General features: G+C 44.3%; 2 protein-coding genes across 6 annotated transcripts in view; one reads left to right on the forward strand and one right to left on the reverse strand.

Moving 5' to 3' along the window:
- Positions 1–520: 520 nt before the first annotated feature.
- SHOX2 (SHOX homeobox 2) lies at positions 521–8,609 on the reverse strand. 3 transcript variants are annotated; one of them, XM_063076568.1, is made up of 6 exons: positions 8,270–8,609; positions 7,636–7,705; positions 5,236–5,446; positions 2,795–2,852; positions 2,389–2,477; positions 521–814 (listed from the first exon to the last, which is right to left on the reverse strand). In XM_063076568.1, exons 1-6 carry the CDS (start codon positions 8,607–8,609, stop codon positions 521–523), a joined length of 1,062 nt encoding a protein of 353 aa, XP_062932638.1. The 3 variants fall into 3 exon arrangements, with proteins under 3 accessions (XP_062932638.1, XP_062932658.1, XP_062932648.1); XM_063076588.1 differs by lacking the exon at positions 7,636–7,705 and having other exon boundaries at positions 521–778; positions 5,236–5,444; XM_063076578.1 differs by lacking the exon at positions 7,636–7,705 and having other exon boundaries at positions 5,236–5,444.
- Positions 8,610–12,608: 3,999 nt separating this feature from the next.
- The window catches only part of RSRC1 (arginine and serine rich coiled-coil 1), a 416,602-nt gene continuing 408,349 nt past the window's right edge, over positions 12,609–20,861 (forward strand). For 2 of the 3 annotated variants that reach the window (XM_063112527.1, XM_063112546.1), the window contains exon 1: positions 12,609–12,729. The gene's annotated coding sequence lies outside the window, so the exon portion shown is untranslated. The remainder of the gene's footprint in view (positions 12,730–20,861) is intronic. The other variant, XM_063112537.1, reaches the window with a different exon arrangement.

The following is a 20,861-nucleotide window of genomic DNA, read 5'->3' on the forward strand; positions in this document are numbered from 1 at the left end:
TATTTTTAAATGTATAAAATACTTTAACTTTTAACATTTTTTGCTCCTTCATTCTCTCTCCGATTTCAGCTTCTGCCAAATAGCAATAAGCTCCCTTTCTCATTTTCTCTCTGGTTTGTCTTCTATCCGTGTGTGTGTTCATATTTTACTGTTAACGAGATTTTGTTTCTATACAAGAGTCCATCGTCGCAGCTTTGCCACGAGCCACAGTCCGCTGTCCCAATACTCCCTTGTCCAGTCTCTCTCCAGACACCCCAAACACGCTCCTACAAAGCCGAATTCTAGGCCCTTGGGTAGGAGAATGGGCAGGAGCGACGTAGCTGGTGCGCCTCGTGGGATCCGGGGGCTCACACGGAGTCCGGCCCTCAGAGTCCGGGATGCAGAAGAGGACAGGGGGCGGTCAGCGGGACGGAAAGAGGACCGGCTCCGGAGGAGGTCCGAAGTGGGTAACGCAGAAGCAGCGGGGTGCGGAGGGCGTGCAGGCTGAGTGCGGCGCGGGAGGCGGGCGTTGGCGTTGGCGTCACAGACCCAGGGCAGCCGCGTGCTTTTTGGCTTTCAGTCTGAGATCGGCGATGCTGGAGTTCTTGCTGGTGGTCTTGGCGGCGGCGGCGGCCGCCACTACTGAAGCGGCGGAGGCCGAGTCCGCAGCCAGTGTAGCAAGCGGCAGTCCGAAGGGAGGCGCCGGGAACATCATGTAGGGCGCGTGCGCGGCCAGGTGCGGGTGCAGGTGGTGGTGCGCGTGCGCCACGGCGCTGTCCAGCTGCAGCTGCGCCTGAACCTGAAAGGACAAGGGCGTCACGTTGCAATGACTATCCTAGGGTGACAACAGAATAGAAACAGAGCATTAACAGCGTCCAGCTTCGCTGGGGGAGGGTTAGGATTGGGGACAGGGAGGGGGCATTGGGCTGCGCATCTTGTCCTGAGTGGCTTTCTCAGCCTGTTGCTTAATCTAGGGCGTCGCAAGTATAGTATACTCCAGTGCCCCCTGGGTCTCCGCAACTGGCTCAGCCTGGGCTTATTTCCTTGGGCCCCGGGGACTCCCATCTACAGGAATTTAGCCGCCCCTCGGGAGCTGGGCCGATGAGTGACATCGCTATTGGGCTAAAACATCACTCTCCTCAAAATAATTAAAGGTATATTGGAAAGACTGGGGGTGAAGGCCATAACTCTCCTCTCCTGATGCTGCCATACACCTCTTACCCCACTACTAAAGATCGAAGTACCAACAAGCAAACCACAAAACTTTTTCATGTCACTTAGGGAAGTTATTGCATCTTCACCGCAACTGACACAATTTCGAGTCAGTACTTCCAACCTTTCCTGCCATAGAATTACCTGGAGAGCTTGGTAAAATGCAGATTCTGATTCAGAGGGCCTAGGTTGGGGCCTGAGATTCTGAATTTCTACCAATCTCCCAGGTGGTGCTGGTGCTGCTGGCCTGCAGATCACCTTTTGAGTAGCAAGAGTCTTTTTTTTTAATGTTCCCCCTCCTTTTTAATGTTCCCCCTCCTTCTCTTCTCCACTCTTTCTCCAGCACCTGAATGTCAGAGTCCTGTGGTGCCAAGGGAACTAAGATCTCCCTAACATTAACTCTCAATACATGGGCACACCCAGGTGCCTCCCCAGTCCAGGGCACTTGCAACTGAGAGCTAATTCATGACATCACAGCAATGCTGGGCAGGGGTCCTGGCTGAAGATGGGGAAGGTCAGGTGCTTGTTGGGAAAGGATTTTGCCCTCAGGCTCGGAGAATGGGGAGTTCAGAGCACGGGGATTTCCCATGATTAAATCATTGCTGCAGGCTGTCCTTTTAAAATGTAATCTTAAAAGTTTCTTTATGGCTAAGAAAAGGATTGCAGAGTCAGGGCAGCCCTGGGAAGACCAAGGCTTCTCTCTGTACCAGAGAGGAAGCTTTGTTTGTAGAGACAGCTTTAAAAAAAAAAAAGTCTGAGTTGCGAGTACGTGTATTTATTTATTTTTCTTCTGTCAGAGACGTTTAATGTGACTAAGAGGTAGAAAATACCCAGAAAAATATTTAGAGGGTTGCCTTAGATATATCTTAGGATTAATCTCTGTATTGAATTTGACAAATCTTAATCAAAAGGCTTTTCCTTCCTCTCCCCAAGTGCAATCTTCAGTGCATTTATATAGGACCAGTTACTGGTGTCAAGCCGCTGCAGGTTCCCACAAGAACAGAAAGAACTAGGCATTCGGGCCCCTGACACTATAGGTTTTTAAAGGGGAGTGGGTCCACTATATCATGTCGAAATCTAGTCTCTAACTGCACAAACACCAACATTTGAGCTAAGAGATGGGGGATATTCAACAGTTCAAGCAAACTTCCAGGTCTTTTCACATTTAAAAACAGCTTCAAACTGGGCTGTACTTGCCTGCTGAAATGGCATCCTTAAAGCACCTACGTTGACATAGGGTGCGACTCTACAAGCTTCAAACTGGCTGGCAGCCCCTATGAGGACACCTATAAAAAATAGGGGAACAAAATACAATAATGTAGGGTTAACATTTCCAGTATTGTTTTCCAGTGTTCCAAATGGTACCAAGACAGAACGAATTCCTTTGGGATTGGTCTGTTATCTTTCTAAACTGGTGCCATAATAAAAATAAATGTAATTTACTCTCAAACTTTAGGGTTCTCATTAACTGCTTTTAGAGAACATTCTTAAGTCAAGGACCATTGTCACCTTTGACATTTTTTTTTTCTGTCTTTGTAATAATAATACTCTCCACCTCTCTTTTTACTTAGAATATCAAATGTTCCTTGTAATAGAAGCATACCTTTATGGAGCTGATTTTCTTGTTTTCTACATTTAGCTCTTCGATTTTGAAACCAAACCTACAAATTAGAAGGGGGGAAAAACCTGGATGTTATGACTCAAAAAATTTTTTTTTAATTGCAAGAGTACGATGAGAAAAGAGTAGTGTTTTAGGAAAGTACTGGGAGATATGGCAAGCAATCTTTAAATTATATAAAACAGCCTCAATGTCTAAAGTTAAAAAATATAAATGAACTACAAAAATAGAATGATAGATTTCACACACTTTTGCAAAATAAATTTTCTTGATAAATTTCTATTAGTCTTGGCGTCATCTTTCCCCATAACATACTCTCCAAGGCCTAAAACTTTCCCTGGTACCTGATACCAATGTGATAATGGGTTTAGATGTTTGCCCAGTTAATACCCGAAAAGAATGTGCTTATTAATAGACTGTAATATTAGTTACCTTTGTCTTAAAGAAAAAACAAACACCAAAGCAAATAATGACTCTTTTTTAGGGGGAGGGGTTTAGAGGTGGGGGAGAAGTAATTAGTGTCATAAAAGCCTTACTACAAAGAAGTTTGGCATTTCTCTGTTCTTCTGTGCAGCAGAGTGTAACACCATAGCAGAATAACTGTGCCATTATCATGATAATCTAATTTGCTTCTATAGAAAAAGACTCTGCTTGCAGTTAGGATAGTAGGGAAGCATCTAGAAAACAGCTCTAAACCTTAAATAAAAATATGAAAAAATAAATAAATAAAGATCAACAATAAAGTTCACTTCTTAAGAGAAAAAAAGGGCACTCCATGAAAGGGTGGTGGGGTGGAAGGGATGAATCGAGTAACTCCTGAGTACTATCTTCTCCTGGATATTACCTTCTTGAGTAAACTTGCCAACTTTTAGAAGCAGTATGACAGTTTTTTAAAAATTCAAATAAAGTATGCTTTTATACTCCAGTTCCAACAGTATAGCATATTGATTGATTCACAAATTAATGTTTTAAAAAACCCATGAAAATAAAATATTGCTTCAGAGCATTTTCTGGTATGTTTTTGAAAGCAAGTGTCACAGTCAATGTAAATCTTTAAAAATTCCCCTGCCATTTAGTATAATAGATGGGTGGATTTCGTGCCAGGGTGGCATCCTTTGTGTAACTCACATGGCCCGAGGCTTCTTGCCTCTTTTCTCCCCCTAGAAGAGTTGGAATTGAGATACTAATAATCATAACTGCGATAATTACCATCATGTTTTTAAGGGGTTGCTGAGCCTTTAGAGATATTAGTGCACAGAGCAAAGCAGGAGAGGCTTAAAAAGTAAGGCTCTGCTGTTGACGCTATGATGACCAAGGCAGCCTATTATTACTTTTCCCCTTCAGTGTGACTGCTCTGTTTTTCTCCTGATCCTATTACAAGATGCGGGGAAGCCCCATAAGAATTGCATAGTTCGCTACAGATGGTGGTCTCTGCGCCCAGAGACCCAGGGAGTATCTGTTACAGCGATACTTTGCAACAGCTGCAGATGTTCAGGCCTAAAACTGCTCCATGTGTTCAAACAAATAATGACCATCATTTTCTCCTAGTTTATTATTTGAGCGGAAATACAGTCTGAAACTTTTAAATTTTTTCCCAATACAGCTGGAAGGATATGTGCATATGTATGTATATAATTTTTCTCTTAAATGCTCCCAAAGCCTACTTTTACTATTACATTCACCTCCACAACCAGTAAAATCTGCTCCAATCCTGACTTCATCAGAAATGTCACTTACTGGGAGTCAGGCTTTGGAAACGCCTATATTAAGATATGTAGATTGCTTTAAAATGGAGTTGCTGGAGGTTCCGGTTCCTCACCTTGGTTAAGCGAATGAACAAAGAGTGACAAAAATACATTTATTTCACACACAATTTGAGATCGACTGCTTACAGCAGATTGTAAATTTCTGCACTTAACAGTTGCTAATTTTCTTTATAGTCTGTACATCTATAAACCTAATTGCCACATCCGCTAGATCCCAGAGCAGACCTTCAAATGAAACCAAACTCAGGCAAGCAAAATACTCGTTGTAACTTTTAAGGCATCTAGAGATAAAACGTCTTCTGTGGGATTTTTTTTTAAGCCTTATAAAAGTAGGCCCATTAGGATTAAACCACATTAAAGCCAGCGTGAGGCGAGAGGGGTGTGGTTTATAGAAACTCCGGGAACAAACCCAGAACAGCTTTCTTCTGCTGGGAACATATGTTTGGCTGGGGGTGGGGGGTGGGGGGGAACGGGGGTGAGCTAAAGGACTAAGATCTACTTTGGAAAATAAGACCTCTAGTAAAGATATCCCTTCCCATCTTATCTCACACCAGACATCTGAACCGGCGCCCTCGGCGCGTGTCCCCCAAGCTGTCTGTCCAGCCTCAGGCGTATCCCCTCTCCGCTCCCTGGGCGCTAGAACACCTTTCAGCTGGGTACCTGCACTCGGGCCTCTGACAGCCCCAGCCGCTGGCTCAGTTCTTCTCGCATGAAGGCGTCCGGATAGTGGGTCTCGTCGAAAAGCCTCTCCAGTTCGTTGAGTTGTTCTAGGGTGAAATTGGTCCTACTTCGTCTCTGCTTGATTTTGGTCTGGCCTTCGTCCTCCATCCCTTTCGCATCCTCTTTGCGATCTTTTAGCTCCGGGGACACTGGAGTGGGCACCACGGCAGGACAACACGTGCGTCCACGCGCGCACACACCAACACACACACACAGACGGTGGGGGGAGAGAGAGACGGGCAAAAACAGCACAACAAATCCCGTTACCAGATTTGTCTCAAAAAAGGGTGGAGGATCCTTCCCCCTTCTAGAATCCCGGTCCGGCCCCTCACCCCGCCCTGAGAAAGAGGATCCTCGAGACCAGCAAAGGTCAAGTCTGAATGGCTGCCTGGCGGCAAGGGAACCAAACACCCACCCACGTCCTCAGCAACTGTAGCCTCAGCTCACCGCCTCACTATCCACCCCACAGTCCCCTGCCCTCCCCCGCGATCACCAAATGCATTCCACTCACCCTCCCTCGCCCTCACTCTCTCCCACTCACTCACAGAAATCAAAAGGGCCGAGTTGGGCCTCTCACAGAGCCGGGTCTGGGCAGAAGGGCGCGGCGAGGCCATGCACGGGCGTCTCGCACCGGCCCTTCCCAGAAGGCTGGCCCGTTCTTAGGCCAGCTCTTGCTGCCGCTGGCTCGCTGCCCCCGGCAAACTTGCTGGTCTAATTTAGGAATAATTGGGCTGAAGGGCAGTAGCGAGACAACAAGACCCGGGTGCTGCGAGGCTCAGGGAGCTGCATTTCTGGACACCCGGAGTTGCCCCCGGGCTGAGGCCAAACCCCGCAGACGGTCCCACGGGCAGCCAGACAGTCTCCATCCTCTGCCTGATCGAGATCTCATGACCACAGGCGCCCACGCCATGTTGGCGGCCTAGAGGGCTTGTCGCCCACGCCGGGGCAGGAGGAGAGAGGCAGAAAACCAGCCTCGGGTGGCCGGCGAAACCGACCTCTGCCTCTGTACTCTCTTTCTTCCTCCCCGTGGAAACACAGACCCGACCCTAAACGCTTAAACCCACAGAGATCAACAGGTTCAAGCGTAACACTCTCAATCCTCGGTTTCTATTGGTTGCTCAAAGCCTTTTCATGCATCCAGCAGTTCGGATGTTTAATAAAATATGCATTTTTCTGCTCTGGGTTTGCACAATCCGTTGCTACTTTACTGTCCTCCTCCCTTTAAAAACAGTAGTTCTGCGAGTGTTAGCATACAGAACCATTCGAGGATGCGTATGTACACACATACATATAAAAACATACATATTAGGGCAAGGGGGCAGTGATCAGGGGAGCCGGTATCAACACAAGGTCTCCCTGGAGCTGGAGTCGGAGACTCGGGTTTTTAAGGTGGCAAAGCTGAGATTGGATAGTCGAGCTGTTTGCAGTTCTTCCCAGCCCAGGGTCCCAATCAGCACGGGTGTAAAAAATCATTTCCGGATGAGCCGGTCTGCAGAGAAATTAATACTTGCCCTGAGCTTGTAAATCAGCAGTCCAGAAATTTCGCCTGCCCTGGATTCTGACTCGAACCCAGGCCCTGGAGCTGTAGGGACCCATGGAAGGGAGGCTGCCCTGGGCCCCCTAACTTTCCAAATTTAGGAGGACCTGGTCCTGGTTCTAGGGGAAGAAGAGCCTCTAGATCTCAGCCCATCCTGGCATGCTAGCTACGGTGATCTTAAGTGTTGCTTGCATTTCTAGTTCTCAGAGTTAGTTTTGTGGACATTTGTCCTTGCTCCAGGAAGAAATAACATTACAGTAAACATTAGGGGCGAATTTAATAGGAAAATATTTCCACCGATATTGTAGTGAAATTTAAATATGAAAACACACCCTTCAGATTCTGCCAATCGGTTGGGAAGGCTTTGTCTATTTCTTGTCATCCACACAGTGGATACCCCTCAAGTTCTGGGGGCTTCAAAGAGACAGATGTCCAAATTTCAAGTTGATTAATAGACTTAATATGATATCTATTTCGCCCCCAAATTTCCACTTAATGGCCTAAACAGGAACAAACTGCGTTATAAACAACTTAATTGTTTGCTTAAATATGTGATTCTACGCATGCCACATATTTTCTTAATTGAAAAAATATGGCAGTACACCAGTTACTTCAGGCACCAAGTGCCAAATTAATTTTATTGTTGAACTCCTATGAATTGTTACAGGACTTGCCACCACTTAGATAAAGCCGTTTCCTAACGCTTCGCTGGCACCAAAGGACTTTTCCCCACAAGATCAGAGTACTGAACGATTCGAAGCAGTAAAAGACTTGGGCAAGTATCAAAAAACAACCCCTCCAAAAGAAACCTAAACGCCTCGTCCAGGAGAAGCAGCCTAGCCTGGACCTTAGCTTGTTGCCCTTGGCTTCGTTCTACCTTCATTGCTCAAGGAGAATGGGAAGTTTTGGCCCCTAAGATCCAGAGATTCCGGGTCTTTGTGGAGTTGGAGGGGTCTTAGCGGCGGCCCCAAACCCGGGGGCGACCTGGGAGTGGAGCTTCTCTCCCTCTCTCTCAGGCCTTGGAAAGAGGCTCCCGCAAACTCCGCGCCGGATGCCCGCCTTAATCTATCCTCTGCCCGGCCAGCACCCCCTTCCGCATCCCGGCCCCGAGAACTTCTACGTCCGCCCGCGGGCCATCCGGGCTGCGGGGCCCATCCGCCGGCTCGTGAAAAATGCATTTCGGTGGAATAGGAGTACCTGGCAAGGGCGTTCGCAAAACCCACCCGCCACCCCTTTCCAAACACACATTAGAACCCCACCCACGATCGTGCACACCACCGGACTCTCACCCCTTCACTACCACTCTAGCTTCCAAAGCTGGGGTCCAGGGCCCTCTCCACGTCCCGCCCCCGTCCCCGCTGGGCCTCGGGGTCCTCTCCCGCTCGAGAGAAGTCAGGAAGGAGGGAAGGGGAACCGCGGCCGGGGTCAGGCCGTTACCCTCCGTAAGCCGCGGGCTGCCGGGGTCCCTGCTTCTCTCCGCAGCGCCCATGTCCAGCTCCCGGATGGGAGAGCGCCCTCCTCCAGCTCCTCCGCCTGCTCCTCCTCCTCCTGCGCCTCCTCCGCCTCCGCCTCCGCCTCCTCCTCCGCCGCCGCCTCCGCCGGCCGCCCGGACTGCCGGGCTGCTGCGGTCGTCGCGGCCCGGATCGGCACAGCCGGTCGGCTCCTTGGCCCCACGCAGCGGCCCGCTCTCCAGCACCTCCCGGTACGTGATCGCGTCCTTCTTCTCCTTCACTTTCTGGTCAAAAGACTTGGAGACGAACGCCGTAAGTTCTTCCATCGCCGCCGCCGCCGCCGCCCGTCAGCCCCGCGCTCAACCTCTCGCGGCCGAGCCCCGCTCTTTTTTTCCTTCTTCTTTTTTTATTGCTCCAGCCCCCCCAATAATAACACATCAATGGGGCAGGGGTGGGGGAAGAGAGGGAGGAGGAGGAAGAAGAAGAAGAAAAAGAGAAGAAAGAAGAAAGAGGAGGAGAAGGAGAAGGAGAAAAAGAAGTAAGAGGAGGAGGAGGAGGAGGAGGGGGAGGAGGGGGAGGAGGAGGAGAAGAGAAAGGGCGGGGGCTGCCGGAGGGAAATGGGAACTGATGCTTCCCTGCCGGAGCGCTCTTGTTCAATGTTAAGATCTTTGACAATTCTTCCTGCGGAGAGTTCACATCTGATAGCGACGCTGCGCTTGAAGTCTCACTATTTATACTTCCTAAAGGCGGCCCCTTGTTCCGAGTAAATTACCTCCTCTCGCAACTCGGAGTGAGCCTTCCTGGGTAGCAGCCGGGCCCTACCTGGGGGGCGGGTGGGGGTTAGAGAGAGAGAGACTGAGAGATTGAGGCTGGAGTCCCGGCGGGCTGGGGCTCAAGTGGGAGGGCAGCGCAGGGGGCCAGAGGGGGCGGGGAGAGGAGGCAGGTCCCCGGCCGTCCCGGTCTTCAGAAAGCCTCGGCTGCCTGTGCTCTTGGCCATTAATCTAGGGTTGACAAGAATCCCTAATTAATTTAATTAGGCGTGGGTTTTGCGTTGGTGTCACGACTTAGTTAAGCACTGGGGAGCTGCGTGGACTCCGAGGGGGCGGGGCCAAGAGGAAACTGACAAGTGCGCGGCTCCGGGAGTCAGTCTGGCGTCCGGACCCGCATCCGATCCTGCAGCCTCCAGCCTGGTCAGAGTGCGGCGCAACTGCTGGGCCCCTTCTTGCTCGCCCCTGCCCTGCGTCGGGCGCCCGGCAGTAAATAGGCCCCGCACCCCAGTCCTGCATTCCCACCCCTTCTCCCCCGCTCCCACTTCCTCACCGCAGTAGTTCCACCGCCCGGAGTCATCCTTCCTGGCTTCACATCCTCGCCCAGAGTCAGGGTTCTCGGCAGCTTCTCCCGCCCGCGCAGCTCCTTTTAGGAGCTCCCCGGCCCGCAGTCAGGCTGAACCCGCGTATTCACCGAGCTCCCCGTCCCGGTCCATTATTTCACTCCACTTCTCGCGTCCTGAGTCCAAGCCCACTCCTCTATGGACGGACCCCGATCCAAGGGACTGGTTGATTTAGCACATTTCCCGAGCAGCTGTTCCCTGACACATCCTATTTAAAAGTCTTTCCTTAGCGCTTAGTCAAGGACAGCTCCATTTCGTTTCCTATATGAGGTCTCAGGACTCTCACCCTTCCTCCTTACGACTCGCTGCCCCCGGACCTCTTCTGAGATGAACTTCAGGAGCTCTTTAAGCAACCTGGAACACATCCTAGTCGATTTCCTACTTTTGAAAAACAAGAGATTATCCCTCTTCTAGTTTGAAAAACAATCAACGTTAAGTTTGTGCCCCGTCTAATTTATTTATCGTGTACTGTTGAAAAAGAGACGCTCTCTAGGAGAAAGATCCCTTTCTCTCTCCCCTCTCCTCTTTCTCTTCAACATACGATATCTGAACTATTTTCATCAAAACGGTTTGTTATATGGAAAGACCAACTATATTCTTGAGTCATTTATCTGAATTGTGCAGGACAGGGCTTGATGTGAGAAGTGTGGCTATGCAAAAGAATATTTACATACGAAAAGTTTTATTTACTTGACCGTGTAAACAAATATACCTCTTTGTGGCTTTGTGGACATTTTCAAGTATTCAGAATATTAACGTAGTCTTTTTGATGTTAAAGGTAAGTCTTTCATTATCTTGGATCTAATACTCAGTAAAAATAAAAGCAATTACAAAACATTAATACGTATATCTTACATCAACTGGTTAAAAACAAAATTAGCAGGTTAATTTGAGAAGTTCCATCAAAACAACCTGAAATACTTGTAAAGAGAACACAGTTATAAATTGAGATATTAGTGTTTCTTGGATATATGTAAATAGAGGCTATATATAACTATATGTCATACTACAGTACTCCTCAGATTAAAATGCTCACATTTGGTGATTTTAAGGAAAATGGAAATCATGCTTTTTAGAAATGTTGCTTTGCCTTTTTTCTCTTGAATTATGAAGTTATTTTCCTTCCTCAAACATTCCATTTTTTGCTACTTTTAGGAGAAACAATTAAGATCTTTCAGTTTTCTGCAGCCATAGCTTTTAGGCATTAATGTCTTATTTGAGTACTTGCTTTTGTTTTATGACACAACAAAAGAGACTCAAATACTCAAACTTTCCTAAGTTATATGAATTTAGGAACATGATTTCACATTGAGTCTTGGGCTACAACTATCTGCAAACACTTTAATTCTGATATTATCAGAAAGGAATCATCATAAAACTTTAGTCCTTTATGAAAATCCATTTTTATGATTATTTAGTAGAATGACCAGTAATGGGGTAAGCTAAATGGATATGGTGCTCAAAGATCTCTCAAATTGAGGTGTTAGATACATATTCACAAACAGCGCCAAAATAAACCCTATTAGAAGTCTGATAAGGGGTCAGAAGACCCACCAGCTATTTCTTTGCCCTTTCAAGTACATGACTTTTTTTTTAAAAGTCTGAACTCATATTCTGTCTACTGAGTTTGAGAGAAGGATGACCACTTTACAGGTAACCAGGGAAGGCTTGGACACAACTGTTGTGTAATTCAAACCAATAGATTTTTCCCATGGTTTCAGCTTATTGGCCCATTGTATATTTAGGAATAGTGGTGTATCAGATGGAGCTATGAGAAATCTATAGTGTCTGGCCACAGATTCCCACCGCCCCAAGGGAAGTTTAATTTTTAAAAATATCCACCGTTTAAAATCATATACTAATAAATGATCATGAAGTTCTAATGATGTTTCATTAAACAGCAAATATTTTCCGGAAACAGGACATTTCAAAATGCCGTTTTGGTAAAAAGCATTGAGGGTAAAGCTCAGTTGACACCCTATGGACAGATGTACAGGGTTCAATAAAATTCAAGACCCCAAGCGTTCTCTAGCTCTTGAATTATTTCAAATAAACATGTACTATTGTAGCTAAGTTTTAAAACGGTCCCTCAAAACTGGCTAGTTAAGGTACACTTATTTAGAAGAAATATATTATGGAGGTGATTTTCACCATCTCAAATGTTTGCAGAAAACTGTAGCTTGGTTATCTAGCTGTTGTGAATGAGCTGGTTCTCACAGTCGACGCACGCCAAGGCCAATAGTTTATTTACCTCCTTAAGCGTTGCTTACTTATAAAAGTAATGTTCATGCAAGGAAAAATAAGTAATGTAGTACGCGTTACGGAAAATGCTGAATCGCTTTAATTGCTATTGGTTTTAAAAAATTTTTTAACCTATAAATTTGATTTCTCTTTCAGAAGAAACCTCCTCTCCCCGCCTCGGGGCAGCTTTTTCCCATTTCTCTATCAGCCACTTACTTTAAACTGAGAAACTAATTTGCACTCAACCTGTGAGTGCCTTCACCTTCAGGGCAGAAGAAACGCCGACTTTTAATGCATTTTTGCAAATAAATCATTACAATGGAATCACACACAACTCTATACAGACACACTCCCATGATTTATTATTGTTGGGCTAGTTTCCCCCTCCCCCAGCATGAGATAACAAATTTTCCTACGTGTGGGTGTCTTAAACATAACTTCCTACGATACAGATTTGTTTACTGATTATCTGTAACGATAGCTACAATTACTAAGGCAGTAACACCCTCCAGTCCCAACTTTATTGCTTTTTGGAAACAGGAAAATCAAATTGAATAAGCACGCAAAAACAAACACCAAACAAAAAAATTGGCAGCGTGACAATCGACTCTCTCGACATTCCTACTGCCTGGCAGCATCCATCGATGCACTCGAAAGCTAGGCTGACGCTGCCTGGCGCTGGAACCAGGAAGGCGCTGAGCTTAAACTGAAGCAAGTTCGGAGGACGCCGGTGGAGTCTTGATCTGAAGAAGCGTTTCCATGTTTGCGGCGCTTGCACGTCTACGAGAGGTGTGAACCCGAAGGTCAGGACCCAGGTGATGCCAGGGCCCAGACCCCGGGGGGCGCCGCCAGCGACTGCTGGGTTCCGAGGCCCTGTACTGGGGTGAGGCGGTGTGGGGCCTGGCGCAGTCTGGCTGGGAGCGGGCGGAGGGGTGGGCGGTGGGCCCGCGGCGTTCAGAGCGGCACTGTGCGCATGCGCCCCTCACCTGGAAAGTTTAGGAATCTCTGGGTCAAGCCTGTGGGGTCGTAGGGCAGTGTGCGGCTACAGGCCTCAAGCTTGACCCTCTGTTTGGAGGTAGTGTGGGAGAGTTAGCCTACTCCTCCCTTCGCCCCTAGCCCCTGTTCCTTGATCGCTGCTTTTGTGTTTCCTGGCTCATCTTGCAATATATGCCTGGTGCTTCCTCACTAGCTCCAGGTAGGGTGGAGCAAGGAGGCTGCATCCTGGTGAACTCTGTCCCACCCACTCTGCTGTCTCTCTACCTTAAATACCTTTCCTTTTGACTCTCCCTGACCCTTCCAGGCTCACACTCCCCTGCTAAGTGGAGAGATGGTGCAGGGTACAATAGATCTTCCTGCCTTGAATTATATATTCGCCTTAAACACTCTATACTCTTGTATATTCCCTTGACTTCTGGACTTGTTGTAATGGGACTAAGAGCATATTTAAGAGTTACCCTTAAATTCTGTTACTTTTGTGAGAGGTTATAATGCACCATAACGTATGTTACCTGCTCTTGATTTCAAGTTAATCTTTTGTTTCTTTTCTTTTTCTTTCTTTCTTTTTTTTTTTTTTTTTTTTTTTTGAGTCAAGTGAAGCAGTGATTTCTTAACATAATTCCTCTCTCAGAGGTTTTGTGTCTTTAAATGCACATTGGTAGTCTTAAAAATTTTTTGTTTTAGTTGCATTTTCAGAATTAGCAGTAACACGATTGTATTTCAACTAACTAGGTAGTAGGTAGTTAAATTCAAATGTCTTGTGTTGTATTTATCAAGAAAGTATTTGAGCTGTCATCTTTGAACTTAGATATAAAAGCTCTAAGTGAAGGAGATACAGAGTTCTCAGGTTTAAGGATTGGAGCAGATGTGACAGGCGTAACCTTGTAGGGAAACTGGGTAACCTCTGAGAGCCTCTCTAGTCTTAGAGTCTATAAATATTTACTTTCTTTGCAGGCAAAGGAGATTTCTTGCTAAGCGGTAGCACTTTATTACTGTATGTTGTTCAATAAGAGGCCTAAAAATGTCCAAATCTGAGAAAGAAAAAGGCAGCTGGCACTTTGTATTAATTGGTCTTACCAACTCAACCAGTCTCAGCAAGCAGAGTTGTGTTTATGAATTGGAAAACTTCTGTAATAGGGTTGTTATAGTAGATATATAGATGCATTTTCTGCTTTCATTTCCAAACCATGGGGGATTGATAATGCTTTTTTAAAAAAGAAATAACTAGTCCACAAATTTTTAGTTGTAATGGGAGAAGTGTTTTGACAGAATTCTTTTATCTGTTTTGAGTTTTCCTTTTTTATTTTTTATGTTCAAATTTCACCTCTGTTCTTTTACTGCCTTTTCATGGTTCCGTGCTTGTTTGTGGATTTCTTCACGTGCTAAATAATGTTCACCCTGTTTTTTACTTTTTGCTAACTCTTCAAGATGGATTTCCCATTGAAATAACTGTTCTTACTTTTTTTTCTGGCCATATCAAGAATCAAGAAGATTATAGTTTGAAGTACTAATGAATGAGTAGTGAAGTAATTATAAACTGTCATGTCTTCTAGGAACCTTTCTTTGTTCTCTCAAACTGATTACCTGTTTTCCAAAAAAGATAACTGCTTCTTGTATACTTATTAATAACTGTACAAAGGAAATACTTGTGTATGCCTTTGACTTCTCTTTCTCTGGATGTCCACAGGTTGGCTTCACATCTTCAATCAGCCACTTGAACTTTACAATAAGATATTTTTGTGAATTGATGTCTTAGTGTAATCATTACCTGCCATGGCTTCAATTCTGTAGTAAGAGGCTACATCCAGGAAGAACTAGAGTGATAACAGAAAACCAGCTGTAGGAGTTCTGTCTCTGTGTTGCTTTTTCTACTTGCAGATAGATTGAAAATTGTTAGCTTGTAGGACTCCTAAAAGTCAGCTCAATTGATTGTTCATTTCCCTTATCAAAAAGAGCAACTAATGTGACTTACCATGCATTGCACCTTACCAGTGGAGTTAGGTATAGAGTTCTTTCATACTAGAAGTGTGTAATATAAATTGATCCCCATGACTTGAATGAGCAAGTATATTCAATTATATGATAATAACATTATGAAATCTAGGGGTAAGTATATATCTAGGTTGGTAAGTAGGAATTCAGTACCTGTCATAGAGAAGAGTTTTGGGATCTACCTTTGATTTCCTGTTAGTGTTCACTTTCTTTTCTGAATGAGTGTTTGAAATTAACTATAATAAAGAAATTATGTGGGTTTTTGTTTTCTCTTATTGAGATTAAGTATACTCCAGTGTAATTTTTCTGAAATGTGAAAGTGTTACTTGAAGAAATATTTATTGTTTTGTGATAGTGCTTTTACAATGTTTTTTTACTTGGTTCCTCTAAGGAAGGATTTTTGTATCTTTTATTGACTTTTCTGAATTAAATGTAATCAACTAACCTTCCATGATAGATGGATTCTGGTGTTTGTAATTAGAACAAAGAAAAATTTATACCCACCTTCTCCTGTTCTTTTTTAGGTCAACAGCAAGATACAAAATTAGATGTGTGTTCTTTCCTTTTTTTCTACTTCTTTGTGCCTTACACAGGGAGTTAATAAGCAGGATAGGAATGGAGAAGAATGACTGTAGGTACCTTACAGCTGTGGTTCTCAAACTTTTTATTTTAGGATCTCTTTACACTCTTAAAAATTGTTGAGGACCCCAAGATCTTTTATTTATTTGAGTTACATCCATAAATATTTACCTTATAGTAATTAAAACAAAAATTTGAAATATTTATAAATTTACTTAAAAATGACTAATAAACCCATTTCATGGTAATATAAATAACATTTGATATGGAAAATAATATATTTGACATGAAAAATAACATATTCCAAAACAAAACAAACTTAGAAAAGTGGAATTATTTTCTAGTTTTGCAAATCTCTAAAGTCTGGCTTAATAGAAGACATTCGCATATCTGCTTCTGCATTCGATCTGTTGAAATAAGTTGTTTTGGTAGAAATTGATGAAGAAAATCCATTTTCACACAGATATGTTGTTGGAAAAGTTACTTTTTAAATAGCCTTTTCACATAATTATTTCTTGATACTACACTAAAACTTGACAAATGGTAATTTCTTGAAAGTTGGTTGTAATGTGGTATTTGAAACCATATCAATGACCTTTTCATACTCCATTGTGTTAAAATCTATTGGTCTGTCTGGCACCGTTGAGTGGATCTTTTTTACTCATGCACGATTTTGTGACATCATGCTTTGGCCAATTGGAAAATACTGATTCACTGAGTTAGGCATATCTTTCAAATGTTGACACCCTTTATGATATATCAGAAATTTACATATCTTAATTTCACTGCATAAGAGAAGTCTTTTAAGTACTGAGAAACTGCCAGCAGATACAATTATCCAAAATTCATATTTTTGCTTGAGAGCTTGAATTTTATCATTGACCACAAATACTGTCAGTTTTCTTCGAAGTGAAAGACTTCCTTTATTCATTTTTAAGAAAAGGTCTGCCAGATACCCAAGTCTGAGTAGTTTATCAGTTCTTTAAAATTAAATTAGCATGCTTACAGAGCAGAGGCTCACTGTGCGATGCACATAGAAGCCAATACTGTGGCACTGGTTCTTAAGAAAATGTTTTATTGTGAGATTGATGGGCAAGGAGACATGAAGCAAGGCTCAAATCTCTTTCCCCAATCTAGGGTTCAGGCATGTTTTAAGGGGTTGGGGAGCAAGGAAATTTCTAGTTGGCCATGTTTGGTCTGTGCCCCAGATCTTCCTTATTGTAGAAACTCTCGTTTTGGAATTGGCTCTGGCAGTTAAGTTTCTAGCCTTTTGGTTCCGCTGGTGGGGAACTTTGTTCCTGTAGTGTTCAAGGTGATGATCTTCCTCTCCTGAACATGTCCAGTGGGTTTCTTCTAAAACAACATGCTAATATAAAGAAGTGAGACCATTTGAAACCAGTTACATGGTTTCAACCCCTCAGTTTTGTTGTACATTCCTCAATCTTGAGGTAATGGGGTGAAAACTGCTCTAGCTACTTCCTGCTAAGAGGTGCAGATCAGGGTTAGAGGAATGGAATTGTTTTGCTTTTAGTTGTAAATACTCATGGATCCCAGATTGCCTAAAAGAATTGTTGTTATGACAGCTACTTTTATGACTGGAAGGGGGTTGGTTCTTGGATTGTATCTGGCACAGGTTAGGCAACTCTGGAGGACCTTCTGAATAGTCTTTTGAATATGGGAACCAACAGAAACCTTTGTAGCCACTGATAGTTTGTATCTCTTCCATAATGGGTTCCCTGATGTAGGTGAGTAATTATATCCTCTGTTAGGTTTTCAAGAATAAGCACTATTCCCTGTTCATTATACATCCAGCCCTTTTTAGTTATCTAGGGAGCCTGTATGGAACCCATTCATTGGCCCTTTCTGTGTTCATTTCTGCGTACTTGGGCTTGAACAGTGATATATACACACTTGGTTTGAGAGCTTTTGTATCTGGCTCCTCTGTCTTAGCTGCTTGCTTGGCAGGCCTGGGTGGCCAAGTTATTTCCTTTGACTATAAGATTGTTGGCCTGTTGGTGGCTCAGGAAATAGCCAACTCTGTTGGCATCGTAATAGAATGTAACAAGTCCAATATTTCCTTAGCATGTTTAATTTCCTTTTCTTTGAAGTTAGTAGACTTCTCTTTTTCCATATGGCCCCAGGTGCATGTACTACAGAGAAGGCATATTTAGAATCAGTATGAGTGGTTACCTTTTTCTTTGATCTGAGGAGAGGGCTTGTGTGAGATCAATGAGTTCTGCCTTTTGGGCAGATATACCTACTGGGGGAGCCTTGGCTTCTGGGACTTCCTGAAGAGTTACCACTGCATACCTAGCTTACTGAAGTCTTTGGTCCATGAAACTACTTCTGTCTTTAAACATTTCTAAGTCTGGATCCTTCACTGGCTGGTCAGTTAAGTTAGGCTGGCTGGAATAAATTCGTTCGATTATTTGAATGCAATCATGGATAGGTTCTTCTGAGGAGCTTGGGAGCCCAGTAGCTGGATTCAGGGAAGACACTGTCTGTAGTTTCACATTTGGACTATCCAACAGTGTGGCCTAGAATTTGCCTAATCTCTCAAAAGTAAGCCAGTATCCCCCTTTCTGCTTGAGAAGGGGCAACAAAATGTGGCATGTGTACGGCAGTTGGATGATAAACTTTTCAGCCTCTTGCCAAAGGTCACAGGTTGCAGCCCCACTCAGAGGCAGACTGGCCATTCTCGTGTTACCATGTCCAGTTGTTTTGAGAAATAGGCAACAAGCTATTTGGTACCGTAGTAGGGGTTTAACCGTAAGGCCGTAATTGGGAATACAGATATGACAGAATCCAGCCATTCCCAAGAACTCTTGTAGCTGTCTTTTGGTGGTGGGTACAGCCACCCTAGCGAGGTGGCTCCCTTTGATCTGGTGACAAGGCTCTGTGTCCCTTAGATAGCTCAGATCTCAAATATTTTACTGTCAATTGTGTAATTTGTGCCTTTTTCTTAGAAACTGTGTATCCCCAGTATGCCAGGAAATGTAAAGTTAAAATAGCATTTTTGTTAGAGGCTTCCTTGGTCTTGCTAGCTATCAATATGTCATCTACATACTGAAGTAGAATCATCTCACCCAATTGGAGTTTTCTTAGGTCTCAAGGCAGAGTGTTCTGAAAAATAGTAGGCGTGTTTTAAAATCCCTGTGGCAGTACAGTCCAATATTGTTCAAACGTGAACAGACTCATATCATTCAAACGTGAACCGACTCAGCTCTCAGGGGTATACAATAGAAGGCATCCTTCAAGTCCAAAATTGTGAATCAACGAAGATCTCCAGACAGAGTGGTGAGTGCGGTATGGGGATCTGGCACTACTGGATGTCTGTCCTCCACAATTTGATTAATGGCCCTCAAGTCTGCTGAAAGTGGTAGTCTTTGGCCCATGGTTTTTTGCACTGGCAAGATGGTTGTATTGTATGGGGACTGCATGGCTAAATAAGCTGGTATTCAAGAAAGGCAGTTGTTAAAGACTTTTTACCTTCCCTGGCCTGTCTCCTCAGGGGGTATTATCTCAAGTTTGGGATCTTTGTGCCTGGGTGGAGCTTTACGTTTGCTAGAGTTGCTGTTCCTGCTAACCTTGGCCTTCTGTCAGCCCACACATCCGATTTTACCTCTCAGTAGTGCAGCTTGGAGAGCATAGGTGTGATCAGGAGGCATCTTAACATCCATCCTCTGTAGCACGAAAGTCACCTGCACATTTAGCTTGGTTAAAAAATCCTGGCCTAACAAGGGTATTGGACATTATGGTATGTATAAGAAGTTGTGTTTGAAATCCATCTTCCCTAGGTGGCACTCAAGGGGTTGGAGAAAAGACTTATGAGAAACTTCTCTAGAAACACCCATTGCTGTTGTTCTAGGGGAGATGGAGCCTTGTTGGGTGTTCAAGACCAAATATGTAACTCTAATGTCAATAAGAAAGTCTATAAGTTTTCTTCCCACAGTCATTGTTACCTGAGTTTCTTGTGGGAGTTGTTGATGGAGCCAGTGGAATCTAGAGGAGCCCCTGGGGCCCATTATTACTGATCACTGTCAGTGAGTTGTGGTATCTGGTAATTTGGCTTATGGTTGGCTCCTGGCCCCTTTTCCCTCCCTTGAGGTTGGTTGGAGCATTTCCATTTCCAATGGCTTTCTTGTTTACAGTAGGCAAATTGCCGTGGTCCCACAGCTGAATGGCCCTTGTGACTAGTCAGTGGGAGCCCTGGGGTCTTACCTATGCCTTCTTATTTCCTCGGCTGGGCACCTTAGCAGGTTTCTACTGTTCATGTTCAAGAGCTGCAGCCAACAGAGCAGATTGCTGTACCATTTTTGTCTCTATTGCATCTGCTCATGGTTATTGAATACCTTAAAGGCAAGCTCAACCAACTGAAACATCAGCATCCCTAGTCTCCTTTCCACTCTTTGAAGATTTTTTTCTTATGTCTGGAGCACTCTAGCTAATAAGGTCATGTTAACCAGACTCATATTATCTGGGTGCTCTCAGTGTATGTTATATATTGGTTATAGGCCTTGAAAACTCTCTCAAGGAAGGCAGAGGAATTCTCCTTTGTCCTTTTGTACCTCTTGGACTTTCTTCAAGCATTTAGGTTTTGGACCCCTTTTTTGTATTCCTGTTTTTAAACACATTTTGTAGTGTCTAACTTTGCTTTGTCTCCAGGTTCATTTGGATCCCAAACTGGTTCAATTCTAGGTACCACTTGTACTGTTAGAGTATTAATTGGATTGTTATGTTGCAACTCATGAAGCTTCTCAGTCTTCTGATGAGCTTTCTCAGCACCATCCTGTGTTCCTCTGGGGTAATGATAGTATTCATGAGGGCCTGAAAGTCTGCCCAGTTAGGGTTATGAGTGGCAAAGATAAATGTGAATAGGTTCTGCATCTTTGGGGGATCATTCTAATGGAAGCATATTATTCTTTCAGTTGTATAGATCTGAAGTTGAGAAAAGGGAATGTATGTACAAAAATCTTTTGGGCTGTTCTTGGTCATCAAGACCCTCAGGGACTTGCCTCAGTGGGAATTGCCCTACTTGAGATCAAGTGTTCCCTAGGCCAAATTGAGTATCCTGCAGTGGGTGAGTGTGTTGGGGTTGGGGGAGAGACCATTCCCTGTTGACTCTCTGACAAAGTAGACCCAAGATTGGACTGGCAGCCTCAGGGGCACCCCCATTCTATGGGGTGTAGAGGCAAGAGAAGACAGGACAGAAGTTCCCATCATCAAATGAGACCTGATAAGGTCTTCCTCTGGTCCCAACTTAGGCAGAACCGGCTTTCTCTGAGGATCTCTCCTCTGAACCATGACCTTGAATTTATTTTGTAAGTTTTTGTGTTGATATAAGAACATAAAAAACTGTATGTATGGAATCTCTTTCCAT

Source organism: Cynocephalus volans, chromosome 1, assembly GCF_027409185.1.
Source record: "Cynocephalus volans isolate mCynVol1 chromosome 1, mCynVol1.pri, whole genome shotgun sequence".
Lineage (NCBI taxonomy): Eukaryota > Metazoa > Chordata > Mammalia > Dermoptera > Cynocephalidae > Cynocephalus > Cynocephalus volans.

What these genes read in the sequence shown, in the direction of transcription:
- SHOX2 (XM_063076568.1), bottom strand. Translation starts at nt 8,609, where the DNA reads ATGGAAGAACTTACGGCGTTCGTCTCCAAGTCTTTTGACCAGAAAGTG. An exon ending in TGTCAGAGGCCCGAGTGCAG is followed by an intron (nt 2,853 to 5,235) that starts GTACCCAGCTGA and finishes TCTAATTTGTAG; the next exon opens with GTTTGGTTTCAAAATCGAAG. An exon ending in TAAGGATGCCATTTCAGCAG is followed by an intron (nt 815 to 2,388) that starts GCAAGTACAGCC and finishes TTGTCACCCTAG; the next exon opens with GATAGTCATTGCAACGTGAC.